General features: G+C 44.3%; 2 protein-coding genes across 6 annotated transcripts in view; one reads left to right on the plus strand and one right to left on the minus strand.

Annotated features, from left to right (window-relative positions):
* PHYHIPL (phytanoyl-CoA 2-hydroxylase interacting protein like) overlaps positions 1-13,015 on the plus strand; it is a 66,486-nt gene extending 53,471 nt beyond the window's left edge. For all 3 annotated transcript variants that reach the window (XM_020998238.2, XM_020998239.2, XM_020998240.2), the window contains exons 3-5: positions 278-452; positions 5,533-5,650; positions 11,892-13,015. In XM_020998238.2, the coding sequence (XP_020853897.1) occupies positions 278-452; positions 5,533-5,650; positions 11,892-12,426 (828 nt within the window). In that variant the 3' untranslated portion in view covers positions 12,427-13,015. The remainder of the gene's footprint in view (positions 1-277; positions 453-5,532; positions 5,651-11,891) is intronic.
* Positions 12,996-27,255, minus strand: part of FAM13C (family with sequence similarity 13 member C) — a 100,684-nt gene continuing 86,424 nt past the window's right edge. For 2 of the 3 annotated variants that reach the window (XM_020998236.2, XM_078150715.1), the window contains exons 10-14: positions 25,548-25,762; positions 22,436-22,531; positions 20,003-20,202; positions 18,914-19,015; positions 12,996-14,686 (exon numbers count right to left, since the gene is read on the minus strand). In XM_020998236.2, coding sequence (XP_020853895.1) covers positions 14,563-14,686; positions 18,914-19,015; positions 20,003-20,202; positions 22,436-22,531; positions 25,548-25,762 — 737 coding nt within the window. In that variant the 3' untranslated portion in view covers positions 12,996-14,562. The remainder of the gene's footprint in view (positions 14,687-18,913; positions 19,016-20,002; positions 20,203-22,435; positions 22,532-25,547; positions 25,763-27,255) is intronic. The other variant, XM_020998237.2, reaches the window with a different exon arrangement.

The following is a 27,255-nucleotide window of genomic DNA, read 5'->3' on the forward strand; positions in this document are numbered from 1 at the left end:
AGAGAAGACCTCGGCCTTTTTGAAGGGTCAAGTTCAGGTTCTTTCTGATGCTGAGCATCTTTCATAGGCTGGTGTTTCAATATTTCCTCCTATTGGTGTGGCTCCTCTTCTTAACTTGATGTGTGACTTTGGCTAAGTCACAGCCTTACTGGGCCTCAATTTCATTATCTTCCCAATGAAAGCATTCTAGGTGATTTTGTGAATTCTCTCACAGCTCTAAACTTCTAGACCTCTTGGGATTCATGTGATTTTTACGATGTTGTCTTTCTTGTCATAGGATGTTCCCACCAAATTGGTGGCCAAAGCTGTCCCTCTGCCCATGACTGTGCGTGGACACTGGTTCCTGAGCCCAAGGACTGAATACACAGTGGCAGTGCAGACAGCCTCGAAGCAGGTAGATGGAGATTACGTTGTGTCGGAGTGGAGTGAAATCATCGAATTTTGCACAGCAGGTAAGAGGGTGGGGAGGGGAGGAGAAAGCAGATGAGGCCAGAGAGGCCTCAGGAGTTACTAAAAAACTAATTACAGAAGAAGAAAGAGATTCCCTTACCTCCAGCAAGTGCTGGTAAATATTGCAGTGATTTTTTTTTTTACCTTAACAGCATTTTACAGCAAGGTGATGCATGTTCTCTTGATTAGAGGGTCTCAGCAGTAAGAATGTGTATAAAAGAGCTTTGCTTTTTAGCCCTGTTCTTCCTTTGGCTTTTAGGTACAAAATGTTAAAATATTTTGCAAAAAAAAAATAAACTGTTGTAAATGAAACTGTTTTCAGTGTATTTGCTGGATTTCATATTGTAGGGCAAATAAGTTTCTTCAGTCTTCAGTTTCCTCTGAGGTCTCTCCCTTAATATCTGTGAGGCAGCTCAGGGGTGCTGCAGTGCACACAGTGCTGGAAGATCTGAGTTCAAATTCAGCCTTCGACATTTACTTCTGTAAAATGGGAGTGAGAGTGACGGCACCTGCCTCCCAGGACTGTTGTGAGGATTAAATGAGATCATGTTCATAAAGTGCTCAATACAATGCCCGGCACATAGTAGGGGCTTCACAAGTGCTCGTTTCCTTCCTATAACCACTGCTTCTTGATAGCCACTGTAGAACGAGGGAGTTTGCCCAGGTCTTTCTGGCTTTTAAATGGAAGGCCAGCTCCCACCAAGCCAGTGACAAAGCAGTGATCTGCCAGTCAATGGGTGCTTATTAGACACCTACTGTGTGCCAGGCGCTGCACTAGCCATTGGGGGCACAAGTACAAAGAATCCAACAACCTCTTCTTGAAAGGTTTTGATATTCCAGCAGGGAAGACAAGTCCAGTAATCACGTGAATAAGTATGTACAAAGTAGTGTCGTGTGATATAGTTTGGAATGGAGGACAAGAGAAGGCAAGGAGAGAAGAACCCTGGGAGGTGGAGGTGAAGAGGGAGGGCATTCCAGACATGGGGCACAGCCAGAGCAAAGGTTTGGAAGTGGGAGAGGGAGTATCATGGGTGAAGAACAGAGAGGTCAGGTTGGCTGGATAACAACAACAATCAGAAGAATAACATTTGTGAATGGAAGAAATATCCAGTGAGGCTGGAAAGCTAGATTGGGATCAGGTTGTGAAGGGCTGGAAAAGCAAAAGAGAGGAGTGCATATTTGATCCTTGAGGCAATAGAAATCCCAGGGTCAGAGCTGTGCATAAGGAACGCCTGTTGCTGCTATGGGTAGGATAGACTAGGGTTGGGCAAGCCTGGAGGCTGGAGGCCACTGCAGAGGCTTTTGGGATAGTTGATGTGAGAGGTGAGGAGGGTCTAAGGGAATGGCCACAAGTGGGATTAGACGTGGTAGAGATAGGTAGAGATAGGGAAGTTTGAAGTGGGGGAGGAGAGATGGCTTGGGGGAAGATAATGAGCTCAGGTTGGGATATGTGGAGGTTAAATTTTCCCTAGAACACCCAATTTGAAATGTTCAATAGGCAGTCGTTGATGGGGGTCTACAGATCAGGGTGAGACCAGGCCTGGATAGAGAAATCTGGGCATCGTCTACACTGAGAAGAGGGCTAACCCCAAGAGAGGGAGAGAAGGCGCAGGATGGCGCTTGGGGAACCCTGAACCCAGGGGCTGTGATGCGGATGATGATGCCAGCAAAGGAAACCCAGGCCCGGTCACCCAGCATTGGGAGACAAGCCTTTCTCTAGTGGAAATAATCCAGCCCCTTGAGGATAAAGAATGCCACCATTTCCTCCATTTATTGAGTTAACAGATATTTTTGAGTCCCTAGTAAATGTAAAGCATTATGTTAGCTGTTATGGGGGATGCTGAGATGCCACTCCCTGGAAAGTGTCCGTTGTCCTCTTGCGCTGCTTAATTGTGAGGTTTCCCTCATCATTTCTTTGTCCTGTCTATTGTTTGCAATATGGAACTGTCAAGAGAGGTTGTGCATGTATTTAAACATTGAGGAGCTTGTAGAAATGCCACTAAAAGCACGCCTTTTGCCAATTTCAGGTTGCCTAGCAACTTTCTCTAGCTGAGCCCTGGTGCTGAACAGAGAAAAACTAGCTCTCTCCCACTGGGGTGGCCTCATATTTACTTGCATAATTCTGGGCCCAGTGCACTCCTGCTTCTCCTTTATTCCAATGTAGTCTACTCCCTCTGAGCATCCAACTCAGTAACTGCCTCTTCAGTTTGACTGACATTTGCTAAACAGTCCCTTCCTCGTCAAGATAAGACCTCATGTCTCATCGCATTTAAGCTCTGGGTTGAATTCTTACAGGCGGACTGTTGTTTTTTCTCATACTGTTTTGACCTTAAGAAAGCCAGAATTTAGAGCTGGAAGGAACCCCAAGAAATAGGTTTTATGTACAGGTTTTGGGGGAGATTGAATGCACAGCAGACTGAATTCAGTAAAGAGAAAATATATTTTGTTTTTCCTTCTTTAAAATGAATTTGTCAGTCACTTAATATTAAGTTTTATTCCAAACCAAAAATTACATCTTTGGCCCCCAGGTTTTTGGCTTGCCAGCTCAAAACATGGAACCTGCGGATCTGAAGTGATTCTGTTGCCTCTAACTCAGTGTGCTGAGTCTGCGAGTGACTCAGGTTGGATGGGTTACAAAATCAAATCAGTTACTGCTTGACTTGGTTGAATGAACTCATGATTTTTAAATAGAAAGGGTCTGCCATTGAATCAGATAATCAAAGAGGATGTTTGTAGACATGTAGCCTTACAGGTGTGTGAGGACGCAGTGGGTTTGGTTAATCTGTTGTTCCCCAACCTTGGGGAGCCAACCAATGTTGGGCAGATCTCTCACATGCGTAGATACATTAAGACGTGGTGTAGATTTCAGGGGATAGAATTCAAGTGCTTTGAATTTTGGTTTATTTTATTAATTCTTATAAGGAAATTGTTAATCCTGGAAATGAGTAGAATGATCATCTTTGAATAGAAAAAATATTTCTTTTATATATTGTCCTTATTTATGTACATATGCAGAAAATGATAACTTACTATTCTTTTATCTCTGATGAAAGAAAAAGGAAAAATAGCTTTTATACTCATTTGAAGGATTTTGGTCAATGAATATTTGTCAGTGAGCTGCTCTGTGATATGTGCTAGCAATGGCTTTATAACCTTGAGTTGTTGATCATCAAACAGCCTATCAGAGGAAGTAATGATACATCGTTTCCTAAGAGGTCAGGAAAAGAATAAAGATGTCTCTGTCTGCAGGTGTGCAAACACATACTGCTTAAAAAGCATCAAGAGAGGTGGTGTCCTAATGCCCTTTTGAGCTCCGAAGGTTTAAAATGTCATTTGAGTTCATTTTCTGGAACATAACAGTTTACTCTTTCCAACACGTCAGGTTTAACCCTGAAAGTTTTGGGATAGAAGTCTTCCTGGAATTGTGTACCTCCTGTAAAGCATGCCCAGTGCTAATCAGAACATAAATAAAAGTCATCCATATAGAAATGGAGCACAGCTCTCTTAAGTTGGCCTCAGTCCTTCCTGAATTCCTAGGAAGAAGACAGTTTCTCCGAGGGAGGCTTTCTGTCAAATGTACTGATCAGTTTCCAGATCATCATTGGTGGGATACCCATAAGCACCATTTCTGTGACATCTTGACCCCTGTTTTAGCTACTTGGTACTGAGTTTGGACTGTTTTGGAATCATTAAAAATTATTTAAATGAAACCACATCATTCCATTATGTTCAGCTAGAGTTTATCAGATGTAACTGGTATCTGAATTTTAGTCAAACACTTTGTCCCTCTTGGTCTTTTTTCCACAATCCCCACAACTATCTTGGGGAATTTTGTTTTGGAAAAAAGTCTAAAATCTCAAAGGACCAAACTGTTCCTTATTGTTCATCAGTACAAGACTTTGATTACTACAGAAAGGCTCTCAGAATACTGAGTTGGTGAACAGAACCAGACTGTTTACCAAGGACTTTAGCTCTTCAGGAATCTTGAGGACCCAGAGAATCAGAACAGGGTTCTATTTCTTAAGTACTCCTGACTGTTGTCCAGGGACAAGTGATTCTATAAGATTCAGTTTCTTCTCTTAAATTGGAATATTATCTGCCCCACCTATCTATCTCATAAGGTTGTTAAAAGAATCAAATGAGATCCTTTAATTATGAGAAGGTTCTTGAAAACCCATAAAGTTTTGTAAGACTGTACTGGAAAGTATATAAGAGATGATGATGAATCAGCTCACCTCATATCACGTTTTTTAGCTTTTCATTTAAATTAGCAACTCAGTAAATGGCCATACGTGACCGGTTGCCATGAGTTAGATTGCATGAGGTCCCTTTGAGCTCCAAACCCGTGATCCTATGAGTACCTTCCCTAAACTCTCCTCCAGATTTTCATTTGGGGGTCTTTATATCTCCATGAGTGAAAATAAAGACAGTCTAAACAACTCATGGGAACAGAACATAATCGTAGAGTTGGAATGAACCATAGGGTTTACCTAATTCTCCTCTCCCAAAGGGGCAAGTGACTTGTTCAGGGTTGTCTGTTGAGGGCAGTGAAGTGTCCTTGCCATAGCTGTATTCTTAACAAAGCCATTGTGGATGGATATGCAGACACGTGTGTGTGTGTGTGTGTGTGTGTGTGTGTGTGTAGACACATATAGATATGTATATTTATGTGTGTATATAGACATGTATACACATGTGTTTATTGTCAAGTAGTTTTCAGTCATGTCCAACTGCTTGTGACCGTATTTGGGGTTTTCTTGGCAGAGATACTGGAGTAGTTTGCCATTTTCTTCTCCACAGATGAGAAACCTGAGGCAAATAAGGTTAAGTGACTTGCCCAGGGTCACACAGCTAGTGAGTGTCTGAGGCCAAATTTGAACTCAGGAAGATGGGCCTTCCTGCCCCCACGCCGGGTGCCTTATCCACGGTACCAACAAAGAAATAGTGATTTTTTATTTCCTACCGAGTATGTAATGATAGTTTTATTCTTACTCCCTAAGGGTGAAATGGAATTTTCCTCAGTTCATTAAAGTCTAAGTCTCAGGCCAGAGTTTTAATAACATACTGTCTTCTCTTTTGCAGATTATTCCAAAGTTCACTTAGCACAACTCTTAGAAAAGGCTGAAGTGATTGCAGGACGTATGCTTAAATTCACCGTTTTTTATCGTAATCAGCACAAAGAATACTTTGACTACATTCGGTAAGAACCCAAGAGTATCATTTTGAGAGAGTAACTTACATGTCACCTAATTTAGCACTTATATAATTCATGCACAAGAAAAGAGCCTGCCTGGTCCAAAGTGTGAACAGAAAATTATATTCTGTTTATTTTGAATTCTGAAAGGAAAAAGACTAAAACAAAACCATTTCCTCAGAAGTTCCATTCAGCAATTTAATTAGCATGGAAAATAAAAGCACATGTGAACTTGAACTAGAATTAAATGAATAAAATTGCATTTGAAATTCTAACCTGATATAACCCGTTGCTAGTATGATTAAGTGGCCTTTTACATTTTATATTTTCAAATACCTAATTCTCTTTGGACTTGTCCATCTGTAAAGGCCTCCAAAGTGTGTGGTCTTTGGGTCCCTGGCCTGGTTACCATCCCACAAGTGCTGCTGTGTGTGCTCTGGGTCAGGGAGCATCTGTGCTCCCTGTGAGCATTAGCCATCTCACGCACCCCTTTCTTGTTTTTCTTCTGCCAAACATTTAACCTTTAAGCCTTTTTAAAGTCTCTTATAGACGTTGAAAACAAGAAAATTAGATGGTCAGTTCTGGGCTGCAGTCATGATGAAATCACGTGAAAACTAGGTTTCTTGGCACCTTGAAATCCCTTTCCTTTCCTTCCTTCCATACCTGTGTTTTCTACAGGTCATGCCCCCTTGGCTCCTTCTGAACCCTCAAACATCCATTTGATTCATGTTCCTAAAGGTTGACAATGGCTAGTTACCACAGAAGCCAAACAAATCCTTAGAAAAGCAGGCAAAAGATTTAATCCTTTGGGCATTTTCTAACGTTTTTAGTGATTAGTTCATCTTGGGAGTGAATTGCTCCCCAGTATTTGAATATAGATTTTCAAGTGGAAACCAGGTTTGGAGAGTGGGGAAGGAACTTAGCCCATGATCCCAACCTGCAGCTAGCAGAGCTGCTTAGCCCAGCCTGACCGCGGCCTTGCTCTGTGTCCTCAGCCAAGCGTCTGTGTTCCTTCACATTTCTTAGCCCAATCTGAATGATCTATGCCAAGGGTGGGGAACTTGCAGCCTCGAGGCCACATGTGGTCTTCTAGGTCCTTAGGTGTGGCCTTTTGTCTGAGTCCAAGTTTTATAGATCAAATCCTTTTATTAAGAGAATTTGTTCTGTGAAGTTTAGATTCAGCCAAAGGGCTACGCTTGAGGACCTAGAGGGCCACATGTGGCCTCGAGGCCGCAGGTTCCCCACCCCTGATCTTTGCTTTGTGGAGCTTGTATTCTAGTGGGTGATAAGGCACACATGTGACTATCACACATGATTAACAGACAGAATATGATTAGTAATGGTAGTAGCTAGACTCCTCCAGGATCTTTGAGTGACAGACCTGTAGAGATGAACTGTCAGAATCCCCAAATGGCATTTAACAGAGCCTTGTAATCATGGGGCATGTGAGGGAAATTAGAAAAGCAGAGGGACTTAGTCTTCAGCTCTAGGGCTTAGCAAATTTCTATCAAAACTTGTGTCAGATGAGTGTCACTGCAAGGTTGGCACCATATTTTTACCTGCTAAAGGTTCTCCCTTAGAGTGTGATGAATGGTAAATGCCAAAGAGTAGCTAGTGATGTGTTTCAGTTATGAAATCTGGCCAACAGATGGACCAGGAATGACTCTAAGTTAGGAACCATCTTGTTTTTATACAATATACCTCTTAAAGGAGTTACTCTGTATGTCTATTTAGAGTCAAATTTATAAAATCAGTCTGGTCATTGCTGTTTCCTTTAACAAGGAATATACTTGGAATGACAGGCAGGATAAAGAAGAATCTTTGGCATAGAACTGAATTTTGACTCCTTGCAAAATAATGCAAATATAGAATTATTTTTGCTAGCCACTGGAGGGCAGTATTACTCCACAACATATACCCTACAGCTCAGTTCTGGGTGTGGTTTCTCTCCAAACCTGTTTCAACCCTTTTCACAAGCCAATATCTAATATGTGGCACATTGCTTAAGAATATGAGAAAGAAAACTGTAGGAAAGTTTATCATTTGTTACAAGCTGTCAGTCAAAAGGATCCTTCTACTACTGGGTTAAGCTTACATAGCTGGCTTTCCCATGATAGCTGTAAAATTGATGTAAATCACGTCTCTTGCAATATACTGAACATACTTTGCACTGTTAAGGGAGCTTTAAAAAGGATAAAGAGATCTAAGATGTGAATTTTTTGGAGGGGAGGGGCTCACTTATTGAGAGCCTGAACAGAATTCACTTCAGATGTCATCCATGCCCATGTTGTAGACGATGGTTCTAGAAAAATCCATCACGACCCACAGAGGCCTTCACCTGCCCTTTCGACTAAACTTGTATGCCAGAACAGCTGACAAGTGTAGCCCAGGGGGCAGGCTGACCCTTCTGGAAGCTCTGGGCACTAGGATGGCGGATAAAATGTTTATGCCTTAAGAACTGGCAAGCATTCTGTCACTCCTCATGAATGTGATATATAAAATCCCAGAATCAGCATCATTTTTGTTATTTAACTTAAATATGCTTGAGGTAATCTTCCCGAAAATCTAGGTAGATCACGTGTCATCTAGATTTTTACCTTCTGTTAATATCATTTAAAACAATAGATTTTTTTAGGCCAAAAAAAATAAAGTGCTTAGGGCTGAGGAATTAAGAAAAAGCTAAGGAATGAATTCACTTAGACAGAATCTATTTTCTCTAGCCTTATTTTCTGGGCAAACAATTTGTTTACACCTTTGGGACTTAGGTTATTCTAGACAATTAGGGTAGAAGAGGCCTTCTGTTCTTTTGGATAACTCCCTAAGCCACCACCTGACAGAGTACTGCACATACCCAGGACTGGCCCTCGCCCGATTATGAAGTGAACCTCAAAGGCTACTTAGTGACTCTGCCACTTGATGGTGGACTAGGAGAGTTAGGGCTGGAAGACCTTAGAGACCCTCTGGTTCCCCTCCCTCAGGGTCAGTGTGAGGATGAAATGAGATGAAGCCCCTAAAGGATTCCACAAACCTAAAAATGAATAATGATAATAATAGCTAATGGTTACATAGTGCCTACTACATGTCAGGCACTGTGCTCACAGTGTTACAATTATCTCATTTGATACTCACAACAACACTGGAAGAAGGAGCTATTATGCTTCCCATTTTACAGATGAGAAAACTGAGGCAAAGAGAGGCAAAATGACTTTCTCAGAATCACACAGCTGGTTAAGTGTCTGAGGCTGGATTCTGAAGAGAGGCCTTTCTGTCTCCAGGCCCAGCTCTCTGGGCACTGAGGTGCCCCCTTGCTGCGTGAATGCTAAATAGGTAGCTGGTGGCCCAGGGGATAAGGGTGTAAGGGCTTGGTGTCAAGAAGACCTGAGTTCAAATTCTGCCTCACAACCTCAATTTCCTTATTTGTGAATTAAAGCCAAGAAAAAGGTTCTTTCCAGCCCTAAACCTATGATCCAGTGATCCATTAGTTATTATTTAACCCTTTCATTTTCCAGATAAGAACATTGAGGCCCGAGGAGGTTAAATCCACAGCCAAGGACCTAGGAGTCAATGGCCATAAGGATTTGAACCCAGGCCTTCTGACTCCAAATCCTGTACTCATTCCCCCTTACTGCGGATTAGACTGCTCCCCAAATCAGCTTCTTCCCTATGACTTCTCTGCGTGTCCCTGCTGCCGAGGCACACGAGGCAATGGCATGTCCTGGGGAACTTGGCCTGGAAGTATTGTTTTAGTTCTGAAATGGGAACAACGAACAAGGCCAGGCAGGCAGGGTTCTCCAAAAGGCACCAGGGCGGGAGTGTGACGCCCTGAGAGTCTGCCAGAGCCCCCTGCTTAGCTGAGCTCAGGCCGCACACCCCCAATACAGCGCAGGGAAGCTTCTCCTGCTGCCGCTTAAAAAGCAACGGAAATGTGTTTAATGGTCTGATGAGAGAAGGAAAATGAAAGAAAGCGTTTTTGCCTCTATGGGATGTTAAACTAAGTTATTTTCCTTATTTCTTAGTGGATGCTGGTTATAATAGAAAATCCACCATGTGCTTTTTATGCATATTTGTCCCATGTGATCAAGCTGATATTTTAAAAAGGAGTGAAGCTTCAGGCAGAGTTGTAAACAAGAAAGGCCAGTTTGGATTGGCTAACTGCTAGAAAACCACTCCGTATCCTCTTTCAAGTCAGCGCTTAGCACAGTGCCTGGCCCGTAGCAGGCACTCTATAATGTTTACAAATGATTGAGTCAGTCTATATTGTTCTAGTCTAGAATCAACTAGAATTTAGAGACTAAAATTACCTAGACTGTTAGTTAAGACATGGAACAATTAAAGAAGATAGTTGTGAATAACTTTGTTCACCTATTCTGTAATTATAAAAACCTGAATGTCAAACAGGCTCCACTAAATATTTAATCATGTCTTATTTTTTGTTGAAAGTATGGATTTTTTAAATGTAGATTGAAAACTTGATAATTTCTCAAGTCTCCATCCTCATTTAACCAACTAGGATAGCCTGATTTGAGTCAAAGGAGATGCCTTTTTTATTCTGATTGACTGAGAATTCTGGTGAATTTGCAATTAAAACAGAAAGAATTCACACATCTCCAATTTCAGAGAATTAGAATCTACTCAAGTACCCATGGTGGAGCCACTACCAAACATAATTTCATTTAATGGTGACTCGGATGAGACTTTGCCCCTGGGTCAATATAACCAAGGGAAGCCTACAAAGTAGTGATACTTTGTGTCTAAAATTCAGCAAATAGTCATCACCTACTGTATGCTGAACAGATCACTGAAAATGAGGAATCACCCCCTGTGTATGGAGCTTTCACCTCAGTGGGGGAAAAAGGCACATCTAGATGTAACAGACCAAGGAGCATGGAGTTTACAGGATCTTTGAGCCCAGCCCCTTCATGATCGAGTTTGGAGCATTCGTCTTACGTGGGAGGGAGCCAAAACTCTGAGAGCCAACGTCACTTGATTTGTCCGATCTTTTGGCACGCCTCAGTCCCTTGACCGTCCCACTACTTATATGAGGTGTCCCATCAGTCTGGGTGCCATGTGAAGCTATGAAAGCTATGGCGGGCTGCTCAGTGGTGCAGGGACTAGAGCACTAGGCCTGGGTCAGGAAACTGTGCCTCTGACGCTTAACTAGCTGTGTGACCCTGGGCAAGTCACTTAGCCGCTCTTTGGTGTAAAATGGTGATCCTAACAGCCCCTCCTTCCCTCCCAGGGATATTGTGAGAATCAAGTGGGATAATAATTGTAAAGCACTTAGCATAGTGCCTGACATCTAGGAAGTGCTATAATTAGCTATTATTACTACTGTCATTATTAAGGCTTTCAAGGGCACAACACTTTTGGTACATTCTATGTGTCTAAATGGGTGATAGCCTTCATACTACTCACCTTTTGATTCCACTGCTCCAGATATTTCTGATGCTTCTCTTTGGATTACTTCCAGTGCCACTGAATGTAACACCATTCTTTTTGTACTCGATTTCATCATTCTAATGTTAATCCTTGTTCTACCTCACGTAGTAATCGCAAACCTGATCACCCAACTTAGTGAGCTCTTGGTTCCAGATTTTACTTATTTGAAAAAACATAATAAACTACACTCAAAAGGAAAAGACTGGCCCCCATTCTATCCTAAGCCATAGGAGCAGTTCCAAAAAGGATATTCCCAAAAGGTTTTTTAAAAATCCGGTCTACTGCGTTTTGGTCATATGTTACACGACTGATAGGAGATTTGGTTGAGTCTGTGGTGACCCTACGGTGTCTTGAGAAGTTGTGTTTTGATCAGATGCTGAGATACACAATGGACTTGGCCTCGGTCTCTTATCTGACATTTGTCATTCCAACCAACTAGAGTTTGGTGGTGGCTTAGATTCCAGGTAAATAGAAATAACCATATTAAAGGTCTTTCCATTTTGCAGTAGGGGATCTCTAGCTTTAATAGTAAAGTTGAATTCTACTAACTATATGATAGTAAAAAAAGTTTTATTCTTGATAATCAGCACAAAAATCAGAATAAAGAGAGTTCTTTGTTAAGACTCACAACAATCTATCAGTTCTTGATATTGTTACTGTGACCATTCCAGCTACATACACACTAGGAGAATGGCTCAACTTGGTGTCTATAGCAATCATAGCTATATGGAGCATTATGGGGAAAATTACTGCTAAGTGGTGCTAGCAGCAGCAGACACTAAATAGTGCCCTGTACTTTGCCTTGCAGGGAACAGCACGGGAATGCCATGCAGCCCTCCGTCAAGGATAACAGTGGGAGCCACGGTTCTCCCATCAGCGGGAAGCTGGAAGGCATCTTCTTCAGCTGCAGCACCGAGTTCAATACAGGGAAGCCCCCCCAAGATTCGCCTTATGGCAGATACAGGTTCGAGATCGCAGCAGAGAAACTCTTTAACCCCAATACCAACTTGTACTTTGGGGACTTCTACTGTATGTACACCGCGTACCATTACGTGATTCTCGTCATCGCCCCTGTTGGGTCACCAGGAGATGAATTCTGTAAGCAGCGCCTCCCGCAGCTAAATTCTAAGGATAATAAATTTCTGACCTGCACCGAAGAAGATGGCATGCTGGTTTACCACCATGCCCAGGATGTCATTTTAGAAGTTATTTACACTGACCCTGTGGATCTCTCCCTTGGCACCGTGGCAGAAATCACTGGTCACCAGCTCATGAGCTTGTCTACTGCAAATGCAAAGAAAGATCCCAGCTGCAAAACCTGCAATATCAGCGTTGGACGTTAATGCGCTCCTCCTGTGCTTCCTTCTCGGCCCTCCTCAGCCCTCCCCTCACCTCCAGCCCTTCCCTAGGAGCATCTGATCCTCCGTCGTCCATTCTCTTTGCCAGGTGTTCTCTGAAGCATGTCCATGCCGTTGTCACCAAAAGCAGTCAGCTACGTTTCACAGTTTCTTTAATAGCACTTTTAGTATTTCCCCTTCCCTTCCGTTCCCTTCCCTTCCCATTGCTTAGATGATAAAAGATCCTGAGTTTTCCTTCCGGCTCACTCATTTATTGCCTAGATGCTGCAATGTCTTTTCTTTATCCTTTTCTGCCGAACGTAACAAAACGAATCTATATAGGCAGCTTTAGCGGAATACAAATTAATGGCTTACAAATGTTGTTTAAATATGCATTCATTTTAATCTACTGAACAAATATTGGGATAACTCCAAACAGCATGAGAGGTTGTAATTGCAGCATGAGTTAAAAATCTTGAAGCCTAGAATCGTCAGCACTTCCAACTTGTTGTTTGACAGTGTTATTTATGTTATTTATATTAGCTAACAGGAAACAACTACTGTGTTTCAACATAATAAATATAATAGAAAAATATTTTATTTGTACTGTTATATAAAATATTTACAGTCATATAGAATATATAGATTACATTTTAATAGCAATTGTACACATCATGAAACCATTTCCCCTTATCAAAGACATGACCTGTAAATCTCAAGTAAGTAGCTGTGTATCTGTTCCTGTTATTATTAGAGACGGATTTCAATTAAACATGTTTATGGAGATTATTCTGATTCATAAAAGTTATAAAATACCAAGTCAACACACAGAAAACAACAAGCCAGGGAAATGAAAAAGTCCACTTGTGGAGTGCTCAACATGTTTCTCATCCAGGCTATGAAAATGTGAATTTTTTCAGAACCATGCTTAAACATTACCTACACTATAAATGCAGATGCGGTTGGGACCAAAGGAAGCGTTGCCATTTTGCATACTGTTGACCAAAACAAAAATGAATGGCAGTGCGTCCTTTCCTACAGAGTGGCATGGACAACATATACTCAATGTGATGTGACAGGCCTCCTCCTCTCTGGTCTTCTCAAAAGCCTCCACTGCCCTCAAGCATTTCCTGTATTTTGTTAGACAATTGGACAGACAATCACAAAGCTTTAAAGGAACTTTTGCCCAGAGACAAGAATCACAGCTTGGGAGGAAATGCTTAGGTCTCACCAGCTTAGAGCAATTACATTGAGAACATTAAGAAAAATGCCTATTTCCAATGGAAAAAGAGTCATGTAATCTGAGTTCCAGGAAGCAAAAAGCTTAGCAGTCATAACCAGCAGTTCAGTTGTATGCTACAGACACTTCGCTATCCAAAATACCTATTTTCAAATTTGAACGCAATATTTTTATTTTAATATAAACATCTGGCAAGTATAGACAAAGAATACTTGATAATTCACAAAGTGCATGCCGTCAGAATGAGCTTTGGTAATTGAAAACACAAAATTTCAAATCATAGGCAAAAATAAGGTGCTAATTTTAATAGAGAAATTAAAAATCAGCAGTCACCTATTCTAAGGTCAGTTATTTTAAGGTACTGGAGACATAAAAGGACAATTGAATGTCTGTGGGCTTTTTGCTTATCTAAAAAATAATTTCTAGTAGAAGCTTAATTAACTATTTTACTACCAACGTTATTCCTTTCTATATTGCTTTCTTATTCCCCCAAAGGAGTTTTAACTTTAACGCCCTCTTCCTCCTTATGCTGTCAATGTCAGCTTGTCTTTAGAAAACTGAATTGGATTTATTTCCTACTGAGTAACCTCCCTCAACAATGGAATATGTCGTTACATTTGTCAACTGAAGTCAACATCAACCTTAAAAAATATTCAGTCGGCTGGGAATGTTCTAAATCATCCTTGGGGATTCCTCTCCCACTGGCTGCTTTTCTTTGACCACTGGGGCCCTTCTCAATTTCTCCCATCCATATAATATCACGATTGCCATCCTTTCTCATCCACAGCTAATTCTGTGGCTTAAAGTGCTTCTGAATACAGCGTTCAAATGTCCCAGTAGGAAGGAGAGGGCCAGAGAAGTTGCCTCGGTTGAGAGAATTCAATCAGGACTTTTCCGCAGCCTCAGATAGTTTTAGACACGTCTTGTTTACTGATGAGAACCTCTAGTAATCGCAGTTTGGCTTTTATGTGCTTATACTCATAGTACTCATCTGCCATGGGAATGCGATCTTCCTTCTGGGGGCTCCTGGAGGGGGAGAAAGGGTGACATGGCGTGTCAGTTCACAAAGGACTCCTTAGGTCAAATGATTGCTTTGGGGTGGCTACACACAGGACAGGGAAAATGTGATGACGACTCAACCTACGAGGTGACTGCCCTGCCTTCTTTTCATGCAGTCCTCCTTGGGGCTTATTTATCTTGGTTTACTCGGGGGATCCTCACAGGCCCAAGGATACGGGGATAGGGAAGTGGAGCAACTGAAGGCCCTGCCCTCAAGAAGGAAACGGTCCTTCAGGCCCTTCCTTGTTGTATTCTGCGCTATGCACTAAAATTCTGTGTTTTCTATACAAAATATTTTGTGCTGCAGTGATAGGGCATTAAAGTCATAAACTAAAAATAAAGACGCGTTTATCTACAGAATCAAAAAAACCTAATTTGACCATTTAAAAAACCAGCTACAGTCACCTAAGTTTAAGCTGTCTGGTTTCAGCAGCCCAGATTTTTATTACCTGGTGCATCAGTCTCACTGTATGGTGTTTTGGGTGAGGTCATTTCCAAAGGTCTAAGTTGTTATTTTTTTCTTTCTACACAGCACTTCAGATAAAGATAGGTGTGTGAATATGCATGAAACTTTCTACTCCATATGCCCAGGTTTATATACTCATGCTTCCATTCACAGTAGACTTGGGTAGTAACATCTGTTGGCAAAATTATTTGCTTTCCCCTCGAAACATTTGTGTTGTCAGGAAATGTTTTCAAGATTCAAACAATTGCTGCATGGTCCCAGAAGGCTAGAGTTCTAACAGTTGCTATGATGGTAAACCGTTTGCAAAACATTTTATATTTCTGACCCGGAAATGGAGAACAGGGATGACAGAGAACCACTCACTGCAACCAATCAGGAAAATATATAAAAAGAGCTATCAGTATGGTTAAGAAAGTTCAAACAGCCACCAGGAAATGCTTCTCTATCTCTGGCCACTTCTATTTTTCCTATTGACAGTAAGAGACATCACCAATTCCCAGCTTTGTTCATCCACAGCTAAGAGAATTAAAATAATATCCCAAATAGATTTATGTTTTTAAAGTATCTAACCCTCTACTATGGAAGAGTATCACTCACTTCACTGAAATCTGATGTACCACAAGTAATATAGGGCAGCAACTAAAAGGAAAAATTAGGTAGAAAGGTTCCTCATTTCTGACTCGTTTCTCTAAATGCAAATTGTCTCAGGTCACTCAGCTTAAATTCTGGCCTCTAGACGAAGTCCCCTGGAGCCAGGAGTCCGAGGGGCACAGTCTGAGGCTGAACTAAGAGAGCTGGTGTAAGAGACCCGGGTAGAACCCGGGAGTGGCCACTATTCACCCGCTGCCAACCAACACTTCTGATGGGTTCCTGGTATCTCTAGCCTCAGTGAAAACCTTTCTATCTGCCCCTATCCCATCAAATGAGATGATACGGTAAAGTTGCCTCTCCCCCTCCCCTCAACCTGGATGCTCTCTTGCCTAACAAGCAAGAGCATTCTGACCAAAAGAGGACCCAGACCTAGAATTCTTGCGGCTTGCAGGGAACAACTCCCACCAGTCAAGCTGGCATTTATTAAGCACCTTTTGTGTGCCAGCCAGTCACGGCTAGGCAATGGTGACACAAAGACAGAAATGAGACACTCCCTGTCCTCTGGGAGCTTACATTCTACAGAGAGACACTGTCCATGTGTGTACGTGTACACGTATGTGCACGTGTGCTCTGGCAGAGTACATCTTCATACGAAATTATACTGTTTTAAACTTTACAGTAATGCTTTGTTAGGGCTAACTGCCATCAAGGCAAACCCTTCCCTTCCCTACAAAGTTGCCAGTGAAAGCAAACCTCAATACTATCCCCTGTTTTTCCAGTCACCCACAAAGGCCCTGTGATGTGGTGGAGAGCCCTGAGGAGGCAGGAGAGACAGCCAAGCCCTGGCTTAGGCTGGGCTCTGGGCCCCTTGGGAAATGTGTACAGCGTGTCCCCCCCCGGGGGGCCTTAGGGGACTCGTGTGCAAGATGAGGACCGTGGCTCTTCCTTCTGTAGTCTTTGAAAGGGGGTCAAGTTCCATGATGGAGTTTAAACCTATTACCACCAGGGGGCCAACAATGCCGTAGAAATCAGCTCCAATGGTGAGTCAGAACTCGAGGACACACTGAGTACCATGTTGACAACATGACTCAGACGTGTGCAGCAACACACTAGCATGCACCCTGCGGCCATTTCAGCAAGGATATTCTCTCTCTCCCTCTCTCTCTCCCTCTCTCTCTCTCTCTCTCTCTCTCTCTCTCTCTCTCTCTCTCTCTCTCTCTCTCTCTCTCTCTCTCTCTCCCTCTCTCTCCCTCTCCCTTCCCCCCCCTTCCCTCCCTCTTTCTCGTTCTCTCTCAAATTGGAATGGGCTCTGGCTTGGGATCTTAACTCCGAGCCCCGGGACCCTGGGTACACCACTGAACCAGCTGCCTTGGTCTCTGGCTCCTCTTCAGCCCAATCAGAGCGTTGGACCCAATGCCCTGCGGGTCCCTCAGAGCTCTAAACCGACCCTAGTACGGTGGAGCGGGAAGAAGAAATCCTACTTCACAGCTGGTGTGGTTTGGGCAAAGCAGGCACTTCCCTGGAGCTCAGATTCTCTAGATCTGTGATCCAACATACTACTAAGTTTATTAAATTCCTAATCAACTTCTAAGAAAGGATGACTAGAATTATCATCCTGTAAGTAACGAGCTTTCTGCTGCCTGCAGATTCAGCCTTATACACCCTTGGAACAATTATAAGGGTTGACACTTTTTAGGCAAATATACTAGAGCGGGGTCTCCTTTGACAGTAACTGACATTAGAACACTTTAAAGTCGGCAAAGCATTCTGCAGACATTATCCAATTTCAGCTTCACAACAACCCTCTGAGGAAGATACCAGAGGTTTTACTGACCCCAACTTACAGAAGAGGGAAACTGAGGCCTAGAACACTTCTGACTTGCGCACAGTTACATACCAAGTGTGTGTCAGGAACAGGATCTGAACGCTGGTCTTTCTGACTCAATGTCAGGCGTGCTGTTCTCCCTACCATGCCATCTCTAGCCAGTGGGGAAACTCTTCCACCTTCCATTGCCTTTGCCCGTTCCCTCCCAGACTTCACTGGGGCCCGGCTGAGCAAGGCTAATGTGGCCACTCATGCTTCTCGGATGAGCCGCGGGTCACCAACCATGCTCCTTCCAGCGAGGTAGAGGACCCGCCAGGCTTACTCTCCAGACTCCGGGACACTGCCACCCAACACCCAGGTGCTAACGCATCCTAAGGAGCCCTGGGTCTCACCATCCGACCTGATGCTGAACCTTTCACATTTTGGGGCTTTTCTGTTCAACGTGCAAACATCATCTATGCTGTCTCCTCCAATTACAGCGTGAGCTCCATGAGAGCACAGACAATCACTTCTGTATACACATGACTGAGCACAGTGCTTGGCACACAGAAAGCACTTAGTAAATGCTCATTCACTCAGAGGAGAAGTGTGAAATACTTCCCGCCCCTATTTGTAGAAGGAACTGCTTTAGCATCTGCTAAACTGTGGAGGGGCTGAGGCATGGGTGGGCAGTAGGAGCACGGACCTATGCCAGTCTAAGTATTCAATTAGTGCTTGATGCATGGACCTCATCTTCCGGGGCTAGGTGGGCTGAAAATACTAAAAATGGACAAGAAAAGCTCAACTCTACCACGGCCATGGCTCCAGAGGAGTGATGGAAACTAAGACGTGTGGGGACGTCCCTAGCCTTTGGAAGGTGGTGGTATAAAAGCTACACCTACTAGAATCGTCCACTACACATCCTGGGGCCATTTATGAGGCAGATAGGCAGTACAATGGAGGGAGCGCTGGACTTGAAATCAGAAAGACCTGATGTCAAATCCAGCCTCAGTCACTTGTTAGCTGCGTGACCTTGTACAAGTCCCTTAACCTCTGCCTCTTCCTCATCTGTAAAATGGGGATCATAATAGCACCTACCTCTTCCAGGGTCATTGTGTGGATGAAAGAAGATATCATGTGAACAGTGCTTTGCCACACTTAAAGCCCTGTAAAATGCTGGTTACTACCACCACCACCACTGCTACTACTACCAGGGAGTCTGTAATCATTCTGGTTCTTAGGAGAACTCTGGTTCCCTACAGCTTCATTGACTCATCCTCCTTACATGTTCTGAACATGTAAGGATGCTTGGGTGCACCTGCCAGGATCTTACCGTCCAGTCTGCTTAAAAAACTGCTCTTCAAATTCTCTTAACGCCTTGCGAAGCCTCTTCTTGTCAGCCCTGGTTTCTCGAAGATGGTCAAGTAGAACCGGCCTGTAAAAGGCAAATACAGATAGGCTGACTCTGAGAAACGGACCGAGCAGAACAACTGTAGGAAACCTGTTCATCTGGTCCATAAAAGGCCACAGAGACTTCAGATCCCTGCCCACATATCACCCTGAAAACGACTGTCTGGGGGAAGAGCAAGGACAGTGGCCTTGCTAGAAGGGGGAGTCACAGAGAATCAGGTCGGTCAGTGGGATGAAGCCTTAAATGCCAATCTTTTGGCCCCAGGGAGCCATGACAACTTCTCAAGCAGGGGAGGGACGTGAGTAAAGGTGTTTTTGGAAGCTAAGCCTGGGCTGAGGCTAGGTGACGAGCGGTAAGGCATCAGGGATAGAGAGAAGAACGGCGATATCCAGCGGTCACTTCCTGGCCGAAGTGGCCTGAGATGGAGGCCAGGGCAGAACACCACGGTTTCTAGCCATAACATGGCGGTAAGAACAATGATGACTATGTTTACTCACTAGACTTCTCTAGGCAAGGCAGGAAAGCAGAGTGGCCCAGAGCCAGCAAGGCTTCGCTGCTTACCAATCAGGGACCATTAATGCAGTCATCACGCAGAATGCTGCCTCACATGCATTTTCATCAGCTGAGTTTTACCACGAGATGTGACTAAAGAGACCTCGGGTCGGCTCCACAAACTGCGCTTGAAAACAACCTTCCTCACTCCACAGCTGTCATGGACTGGCCAGCTTCCAGCCACGCACCTCTGTCTGTCCTTGACTGGTCGGTCAGCCAGCGGTCAGAGCAAGCCAAAGAGGCAGCTGGACACAGAACCGCGACGGTGAAGCCCCCAAACTCTCTCTGGCTCAAGGAATGATAGACTGCCATGGGCTCATTCCACTGATGGGAAAGCCCTCCGCGTTCTGAGCCATAACAGGTAAACTGAGGAAGGCTAGCCAAGAAAGAAGGCGAATGCCTGGATGGGCAGTTGCTGCGGCCTCCTAGGGCAGAGATACCCCAAAATGCAGCACTCACATGGTGGCCTCGTGCAAGTTGGACATGGAAAGGGCGGGATGTCTGACTTCCTTCTTTGCATCCAGAGGTAAGGCTGCAGCAGGCTCGGTCTCGTTGGGGAAGGGAAGGGGCTCACCCACGGGCAAGCAGGAGGCTGGGTCGGACAAGGAAGGCTGGTGGTAGCCCTGGGGACCGTCTTCATCAGAGTCTTCTTCTTCCTGCTTATTACATGGAAGAGAAAGGAGGGTAGGAAGGAAAGCAGGGGAAAGGTGGAAAGGGAGGAAGGGAGGGAAGGAAGGGAGAAAAGAGGGAAGGAGAGAAAGGAAGGATGAGGGAAGGGAAGGAGAGAAGGGAGGAATAAAAGAAGTAAAGTAGAAGGGAAAGAGAAGGAGGGAAGAGAGAAAAGAAGGAAGGAAGGGAGGGAGGGAAAGAAGAAAAGAAGGAAGGAAGGGAGGGAGGGAGGGAAGGAAGGAAGGAAGGAAGGGAGGAGGGAGGGAAGGAAGGAAGGAAGGAAGGAGGGAAGGAAGGAAGAAAGGAGGGAGGGAAGGAAGGAGGGAAGGAAGGAAGGAAGGAGGGAAGGAAGGAAGGAGGTAGGGAGGGAGGGAGGGAAGGAAGGAAGGAAGGAGGGAGGGAAGGAAGGAAGAAAGGAGGGAGGGAAGGAAGGAGGGAAGGAAGGAAGGAAGGAAGGAAGGAGGGAAGGAAGGAAGGAAGGAGGGAAGGAAGGAGGGAGGGAAGGAAGGAAGGAAGGAAGGAAGGACGGAAGGAAGGAAGGAGGGAAGGAAGGAAGGAGGGAGGGAAAGAAGGAAGGAGGGAAGGAAGGGAGGGAGGGAGGGAGGGTTTCCAAACACTAAGTATCCTGAAGAGAGGCAGTGAATGTGTGCACAGGGGACGCTGGCTTTGGAGGCAGAGGACCTGGGTGGGATCCAGACTCATCACCTGGAGGGCAGTGACTGTCACCTCACAGCATGGGCCTGGCACACGACAGTTGCTAAATGAATGGTTGTTAATTGACTGACTGACTGACTGCTCTGGTCCTCAGTTTCCTTGTCTTGTGAAGTGAGGGGGTTCTGCTAGCTCATGTCTAAGGTCTTTTCCCCAGCTATCTTTGAAATAAGACAGTATTGGGACCATCCTTGAAGGACTATCCTTTAAGGAAAAGGGAATCTCTCTTGGGAGCAGCTGAGTCACCTAAGGGATGGTCATGGAAGAAGGTCAAGGGGGGGCAGCTGAGATGACCCACAACTTTCTTCCACACTGCTGAAGCCGAGTGCCCCTCCTCACAGGCTGGCCACGTCAGCCTCCCCTTTTTCGGTTCACCCCTTGTGTACAAGGGTTCTGAGGCCCCTTGGTTATGGCCAAGGATGCAGATTGGGGCAGAATGAGCTTGGGGCACTCGTATCCAATGATGCCCAAAATTTACATCTAGGTTCTGGATCACACGGGTCTTATGTGAAAAGCCAGGACTTGAGTCTAGACCAGTCCTTTTGCTTCCAATACGATATGACCGCTAGTGAATATCCCCTAGGGCACAGCCTGAGGAGCACAAAGCTAGTAAGTCAGGAGGTAAGACATAAACCCAGGTGAGAGGGTAATGGATTTGCTCAAAGGAGTGTCAGAGGCCATCTGATCTAACTCTCTTGTTTTAGAGATGAGGAAACTGAGGCCCAGAGTGGTTAAGTGACTTGATCAAAGTCACATAGGTGACAAATGACAAAGGCAGGATTTGAACCCAGTTCTCTGAACTCCAAATCCAGGGCTCCTTCCCCTCCTACCCAGGTCTTCCTGACTCCAAGTGAAGCACCGGACCATCTCCCCCCAGCTCTCCCTCAAAGTGCTTTACACTAAAAGAAAATACAAAGAGGACATATACATCTGTTCAAATATTTAAAATTTATTGTTAGGTGCTAATACTTCTTCATTATTTGGACTTGTGTGCTGCATTGAGCATTTCTTTCTTTGCTGCTGATCAAAGAGGATGTGTCAGTGTTCTTAGCTGTTCGCATTGCAATCTATTACTCTTTTTAAAAAAAAAAGGCCAGTCATAATTTCCAAGCTCCTAGTCTGCCCTCAGATAATGGTCAAAACATGACCCAAGTATGTTAAAAAAAAAAAAAATTCTTCCAACTTTCTTTTTAAAGCAGATAAATTCACCCACATGCACAGAATAAGAAGGACCTACTTCACCTGGCCGAAGGGTAGTGTTTGCAGTCAATGACAACTGGAAAACTATGGCCTCCCTCCCTCCCCACAAAATATTAACAGTGAACATTAAAAATGATCCTTAAAACAGAAGCACTCTGTCCTTGGTGCTCGCCATCCCCAAGGACTGACCACTGCCCTGGGGGGATGCGAGAAGCTGCCATGTTTACCCCCTCAGCCCTGGGCCTGGTCACCCTGCCATGGCCTGGATCGCCATTACCTCCTTTCGGATTCCTAGAGAGCCCTGAGACTTACGATGGTGGGGATCAGGGAAGGCGTGGATAGGATCTGCTTGATAATTCTGTACCGGTCATAGAGGGGCTTGATCAGGCTCCTGTCTTGTTTCATTACCTGAAAAGCAAGACATTAATTACTGCTCCCCTTGTAAACACGCATAGTTTGGAAAAAGCCGAAACAAGCCCGGGACCCTGACGATCAGAACCCTGGCCGACTGCTAATTAATTAGACCAGCGAAGCGTGCAGTTTTTAGAAGTACTGAACAAAAACCCTGCCAATGTTCTTAAGACTCAACCTGCTGAAAAGGGATCCTGTCTATCTTAGGGAGGTGGAAGATCTTAACTTTTAAAGTCCTATGCTGAAAAAGGAAGATTGAGCCAATGAAGCCCCAAATCCCCACCTCATTTCACTGTCTTTGCATCAACTCTTCCTCCACTTCATCTCCAGGATGCAGCCAGGGACCAAATCTCACTGATCTTTCCTCTGATGTATCTACACCTTCCTTTCCACTCCCACAGCCACCATCTTCATCCAGGCTTTCATCATCTCGCATCTAGATTATGGTGACCGCCTTCTAGCTGGCGCCGTTCAGTGCACGGCTTCCTTAAACACAGGTTTCACATAGCCAACACCCCGACTGGGGAAGAAAAAAAAGGCAACCCTCCCTATGGCCCACCCACATAAAGTCCAAACCCCTTAACTCGGCTTTCCCAGTCCTCCACAACCTGTCCTCTATGCAGACACTGATATGGACTTACTAGCTTCATGCCTTTGGGAATTTAATGAATGATTCTCAGGCTGTGCCCTAGGGGATATTGACTGGAGGTCATAGTGGTGTGGTGAGAAGAGCGCCATATTTGAAGCAAAAAGACTGGTCTAGACTCAAGTCCTGGCTTTTCACATAAGACCTGTATGATCTAGAACCAAGCAACTCAGATTTTTAAAGGATACATCCACAAGATGGAAACAAGGACAGGGAACTGAATGGGCCTGACAGCATGTCTCAGGATTGTGCATCAGGAGGGCTAAAGATCAGAAAGAGCTGGGAAAACCCAAGACGACCAAGAAGGGTGTTCTTAGATCAGGTGGGGAAAGGATTTCTGTGCAGGATAGATATAAAATGACTCCTACCCACAAATAAAGCAGAGCTTCCAGTACCTATGGTGCTGTTTTCTCTGCCTCCGGCCTAGAAATAATAAAACAAAAAAGGCTAATGGAAACTGAGAGCCCATTGGAGGATGAGGAAGAGGCCGCCGGGCTGCCCAATGAGATGAACCACATTCTTGGGTCTAAAAGAACTGGCAGGTGACAAGGACCAGCCACCATCAATGGCACAGGGGAAAGGGTTCTGGATTTGGGGCTAGGCTGGGAGTCAGAAGCCCCAAGTTCTCCTCCTGGCTCTGACACTTACTCCCAAACGTCTGACTCCTCCTCTGGAGAAGGACAGACCTGGACAAGATAACCTTGATGTCCATCCAATGCTAGGTCTCTGGTCATGAGGACATTTGAAAGTTCACAGAGAACAAGAAAGGCCCTAAGGACTAGAACAAATGTTCTCCTCATTTGTTTCTTTAAAAGTGAAGAGTCTGTAAATTAGAGACCAATGAATGACTTTGACTCTGATTCCTGGCAAAAGTCTAGGTTCTACAACTAAATACAGGATTAGTGTCTCTCTGGAAAAGGAAGCTGGAATCCCAAAGACCCAGCAAGACCTCGCCAAGAATAGGTCATGATGGGTGAAGGCACTTAATAAATATTGACCGACTGATTAAGTGTACTTCTTTTGTGGACAGGGTCACTAAAGTGGCAGGTGAGGAGAATGCTGCAGATGGTTTACCTCGTGAACAAGATGGCCAGATGTCAGCTGGTCAGCAGTATAATTAGGTTCAAAGGATGGTCAATAGTGATTGCAAGTCAACTTGAAAGGAGGCCTCCAAGGGTATGCCCCAGCAGTCTATGCTTAGGCCAATGCTGATTTACATTTCCATCAATGACTGGAAGAAAGCCATGCTTCCCCAGTCTGTAGATGGGTAACTCACACTGGAAGACAGAGGCAGGGTTCAAAAAGATATTGACAGGATGCTATGATCCTCCAAACATTGGGCAGAACCCACTAAGATAAAATGTAATAAGCATAAATATAAAGTCTGACATTTGAGCTCCAGAAATCCACTTCACAAGAACAAGATGGAATAAGGAGGTGAATCCCAGTGCCCTCTCTTATGGTCGGACTACATGGTTTTCTGTTCTGGCTTCACAATTCTGGCGAGAGATTGGTAGAATGTTCTGAGGAGAGCTATCAGAACAAAGAATGCCAGGAGTGTGCAGTGCTACCTGGAAGATCCTTTCCTTAGGACAAAGGCTCCTGGAGAGGGATCTTGGCAGCAGTGGACATCATGATGGCACTGGGCTCTTTGGGAAGGGGATGGGCAATGAATGTGAGGGCAGAATACAGAAAGGGGAAGGGAGCGCTGAAGACCAAGCAATTCCATTTCCTGAGTTTGGGCTAGGCTCCCTAGGACTGAAGGATAGTAAACATCAGTGGTGTCAAATTCCCATGCCCAGCAAAACTCTTGGCTACCAAGCAAACCAGATCAAAATATGATTGGGAAATGTTTAACCAAATAAATGAAAATACAGTATGACATAAATAATGTTAATTTGTGGTTTTTGAAGTCAATTTGCTGACCATAGGAATCTATTTCTATTTGAGTCTGACACGCTGTTATAAGGGATGTGCCAGAGGTTTGGGGGATGAGTACTGGGGGATCTGGTAGCACCATTTTTCCTCCAAGAAATAAAACTGGGTTGCTACCATCACCCTTTGGTTCACTTCCCCAGAAGGCATCTTGGGATGGAATCAGATTGCCCTACCTCACAGCAGTGCAGTGACAGCCTTTCTAGACTAATCTTATCATCCACAAGAAATGTCCCCAGTGTCACCAGGGACCCCAATCCAACTCCTGCTTGCAAACAAGCCTTCAGCACCCTCAGTCTCTGATGGATGGGATGCCCAAGCAGTCCATTAACTGGAATGCAAATCCTCAAGGTGCCAGCCTCCAATGACTGATGAATCTTGGAGTGCAGTGAGAGGTGGACCTGGCATCATTCAGGGCACTTCCCGACATACCTTGGTATCTTCCTGGGCAGTCAGCAGTTCTCTCTGCTCCTTGGGCTGCTTGACCAGGGCATCTGGCATCTCTTCCCCAGAGGAATTTGGCTCGGTGCCTGCAGCTTCTGGCTTCTCCCTCTCTTTGGGAATGGCAGCTGGTTCCTGATGCAGGGTCTGGTGCGGCATGGCTTTGGGCATGCTCCCCTGCTGCTCTGAGAGCTTTAGCTTCAGCTCTGTGGGAAACACCATCAGTGAACACAAATGACCCGCCATCATTCATGGCCTTTCAGTGATCACATGAGCAGTGTTACAAGTCAGACCAGTCCCACACAAGGGACAGGCCTGAACGTGGAAGGAGAGCCGACCTTCCTGAAGCAGCGTGGACAGCCCCCTCAGGAGGGGGGCCCGCAAATGTCTCTCTCACCACATGCAGAGGTGCTTGGCAATCCTTCCTTCAGCCTCTAATGACTTTGAGGGGCTTCATAAACATGCAGCTCCCCCTAGGAAGGGTACACTTATTAGCCAACATTGGAGGGGCTAGGGGAGGCAGACGCCTGGAGGGATTCCAGGAGACAGCAGAGAGGGGCTGGGCCCAGGCCAGGAATGCCCAAAACGAGCTTTGCTGGAGTCAGAGCCATGTCAGGAAGTCATGGCCCTGCCATATGACTTTTAATACCATTCTTGGTAAACAGACTGTCTGGAACTGGACCCTCAGCACCCCAGAATGACCTGACAGACTTTATCGACCTCCAAGCAATTCATTTTTATCACATCATGCCTGTTAATTACAATCTGAAGAATAAAGAAAGTGATTAAGCATTTAAATGGTGGACATTTAAGGGAGAGTCACAATTGTATTTTTCCAATCCTGTGCATTTTCTGTTAAAAATTTATTAAAGAACTTTATTGTTCTGTGGGACTTATGATGAAAGGTGCTGCCCATCTCCAGAGAAAGAACTGGTAGAGCCTGATTGCAGATCAAAGATAACTTTTTCTTCATTTTATTTTTCTTAGTTTTTTTTTTTGTCTGTGTTTTCTTTCACAGAATGACCTACATGGAATTGTGTTTTGCATGACTACACATGTATCACCCATGTCAAACTGCTTGTCTCCTCAGTGGGGAGGGGGGGAATTTGGAACTCAAAATTTGAAAAACAGATGTTAAAATTGTCTTTACATGTAATTGGGGAAAAAATGTTAAATGTTAAAAAATGTTTAAAAAATTTTTAAATTAAAAAATAAGATAAATAAATGAACAAAAACAAACAAACAAATAAGTAAATAGATGAGTGAATAAATGAATGAATAAATAAATAAATGAATGAATAAGTAAATAAGTGAATGAAATGAAAAACTTTATCGCTGCATATTGTTTTTACTTCAGTCATCTCTGGCCCATTGAACCCTTTCCTGTTACAAAGAGTAACAGCTGGAGTCACAGCCAATCTGCCTGCCCTTATACTGCTCACCCTACATCCACAGTCCCCTTTCCCTTCCCCCTCAATGAGAAGAGGAAGGAACGTTTCCTTCTCACAGCTCTATTAATTGGACAATACTCAGCTGACTTGGTGCAGCAGTTTAATAAATCAAAGCACCCCAAAATGCCTCCCTCACTGCTTGTAAGGATGCCTGAAATTCCTCCATCATAAACACCATTCTTCAGAGAAGTATTAATATCGACACCTGCTGTACTGATAATTCTAGCTCAAGACAGTGTAATTAGCAT

The sequence above is a fragment of the Phascolarctos cinereus genome, unplaced genomic scaffold, assembly GCF_003287225.1.
Source record: "Phascolarctos cinereus isolate Bilbo 61053 unplaced genomic scaffold, phaCin_HiC Scaffold_3;HRSCAF=262, whole genome shotgun sequence".
NCBI lineage: Eukaryota > Metazoa > Chordata > Mammalia > Diprotodontia > Phascolarctidae > Phascolarctos > Phascolarctos cinereus.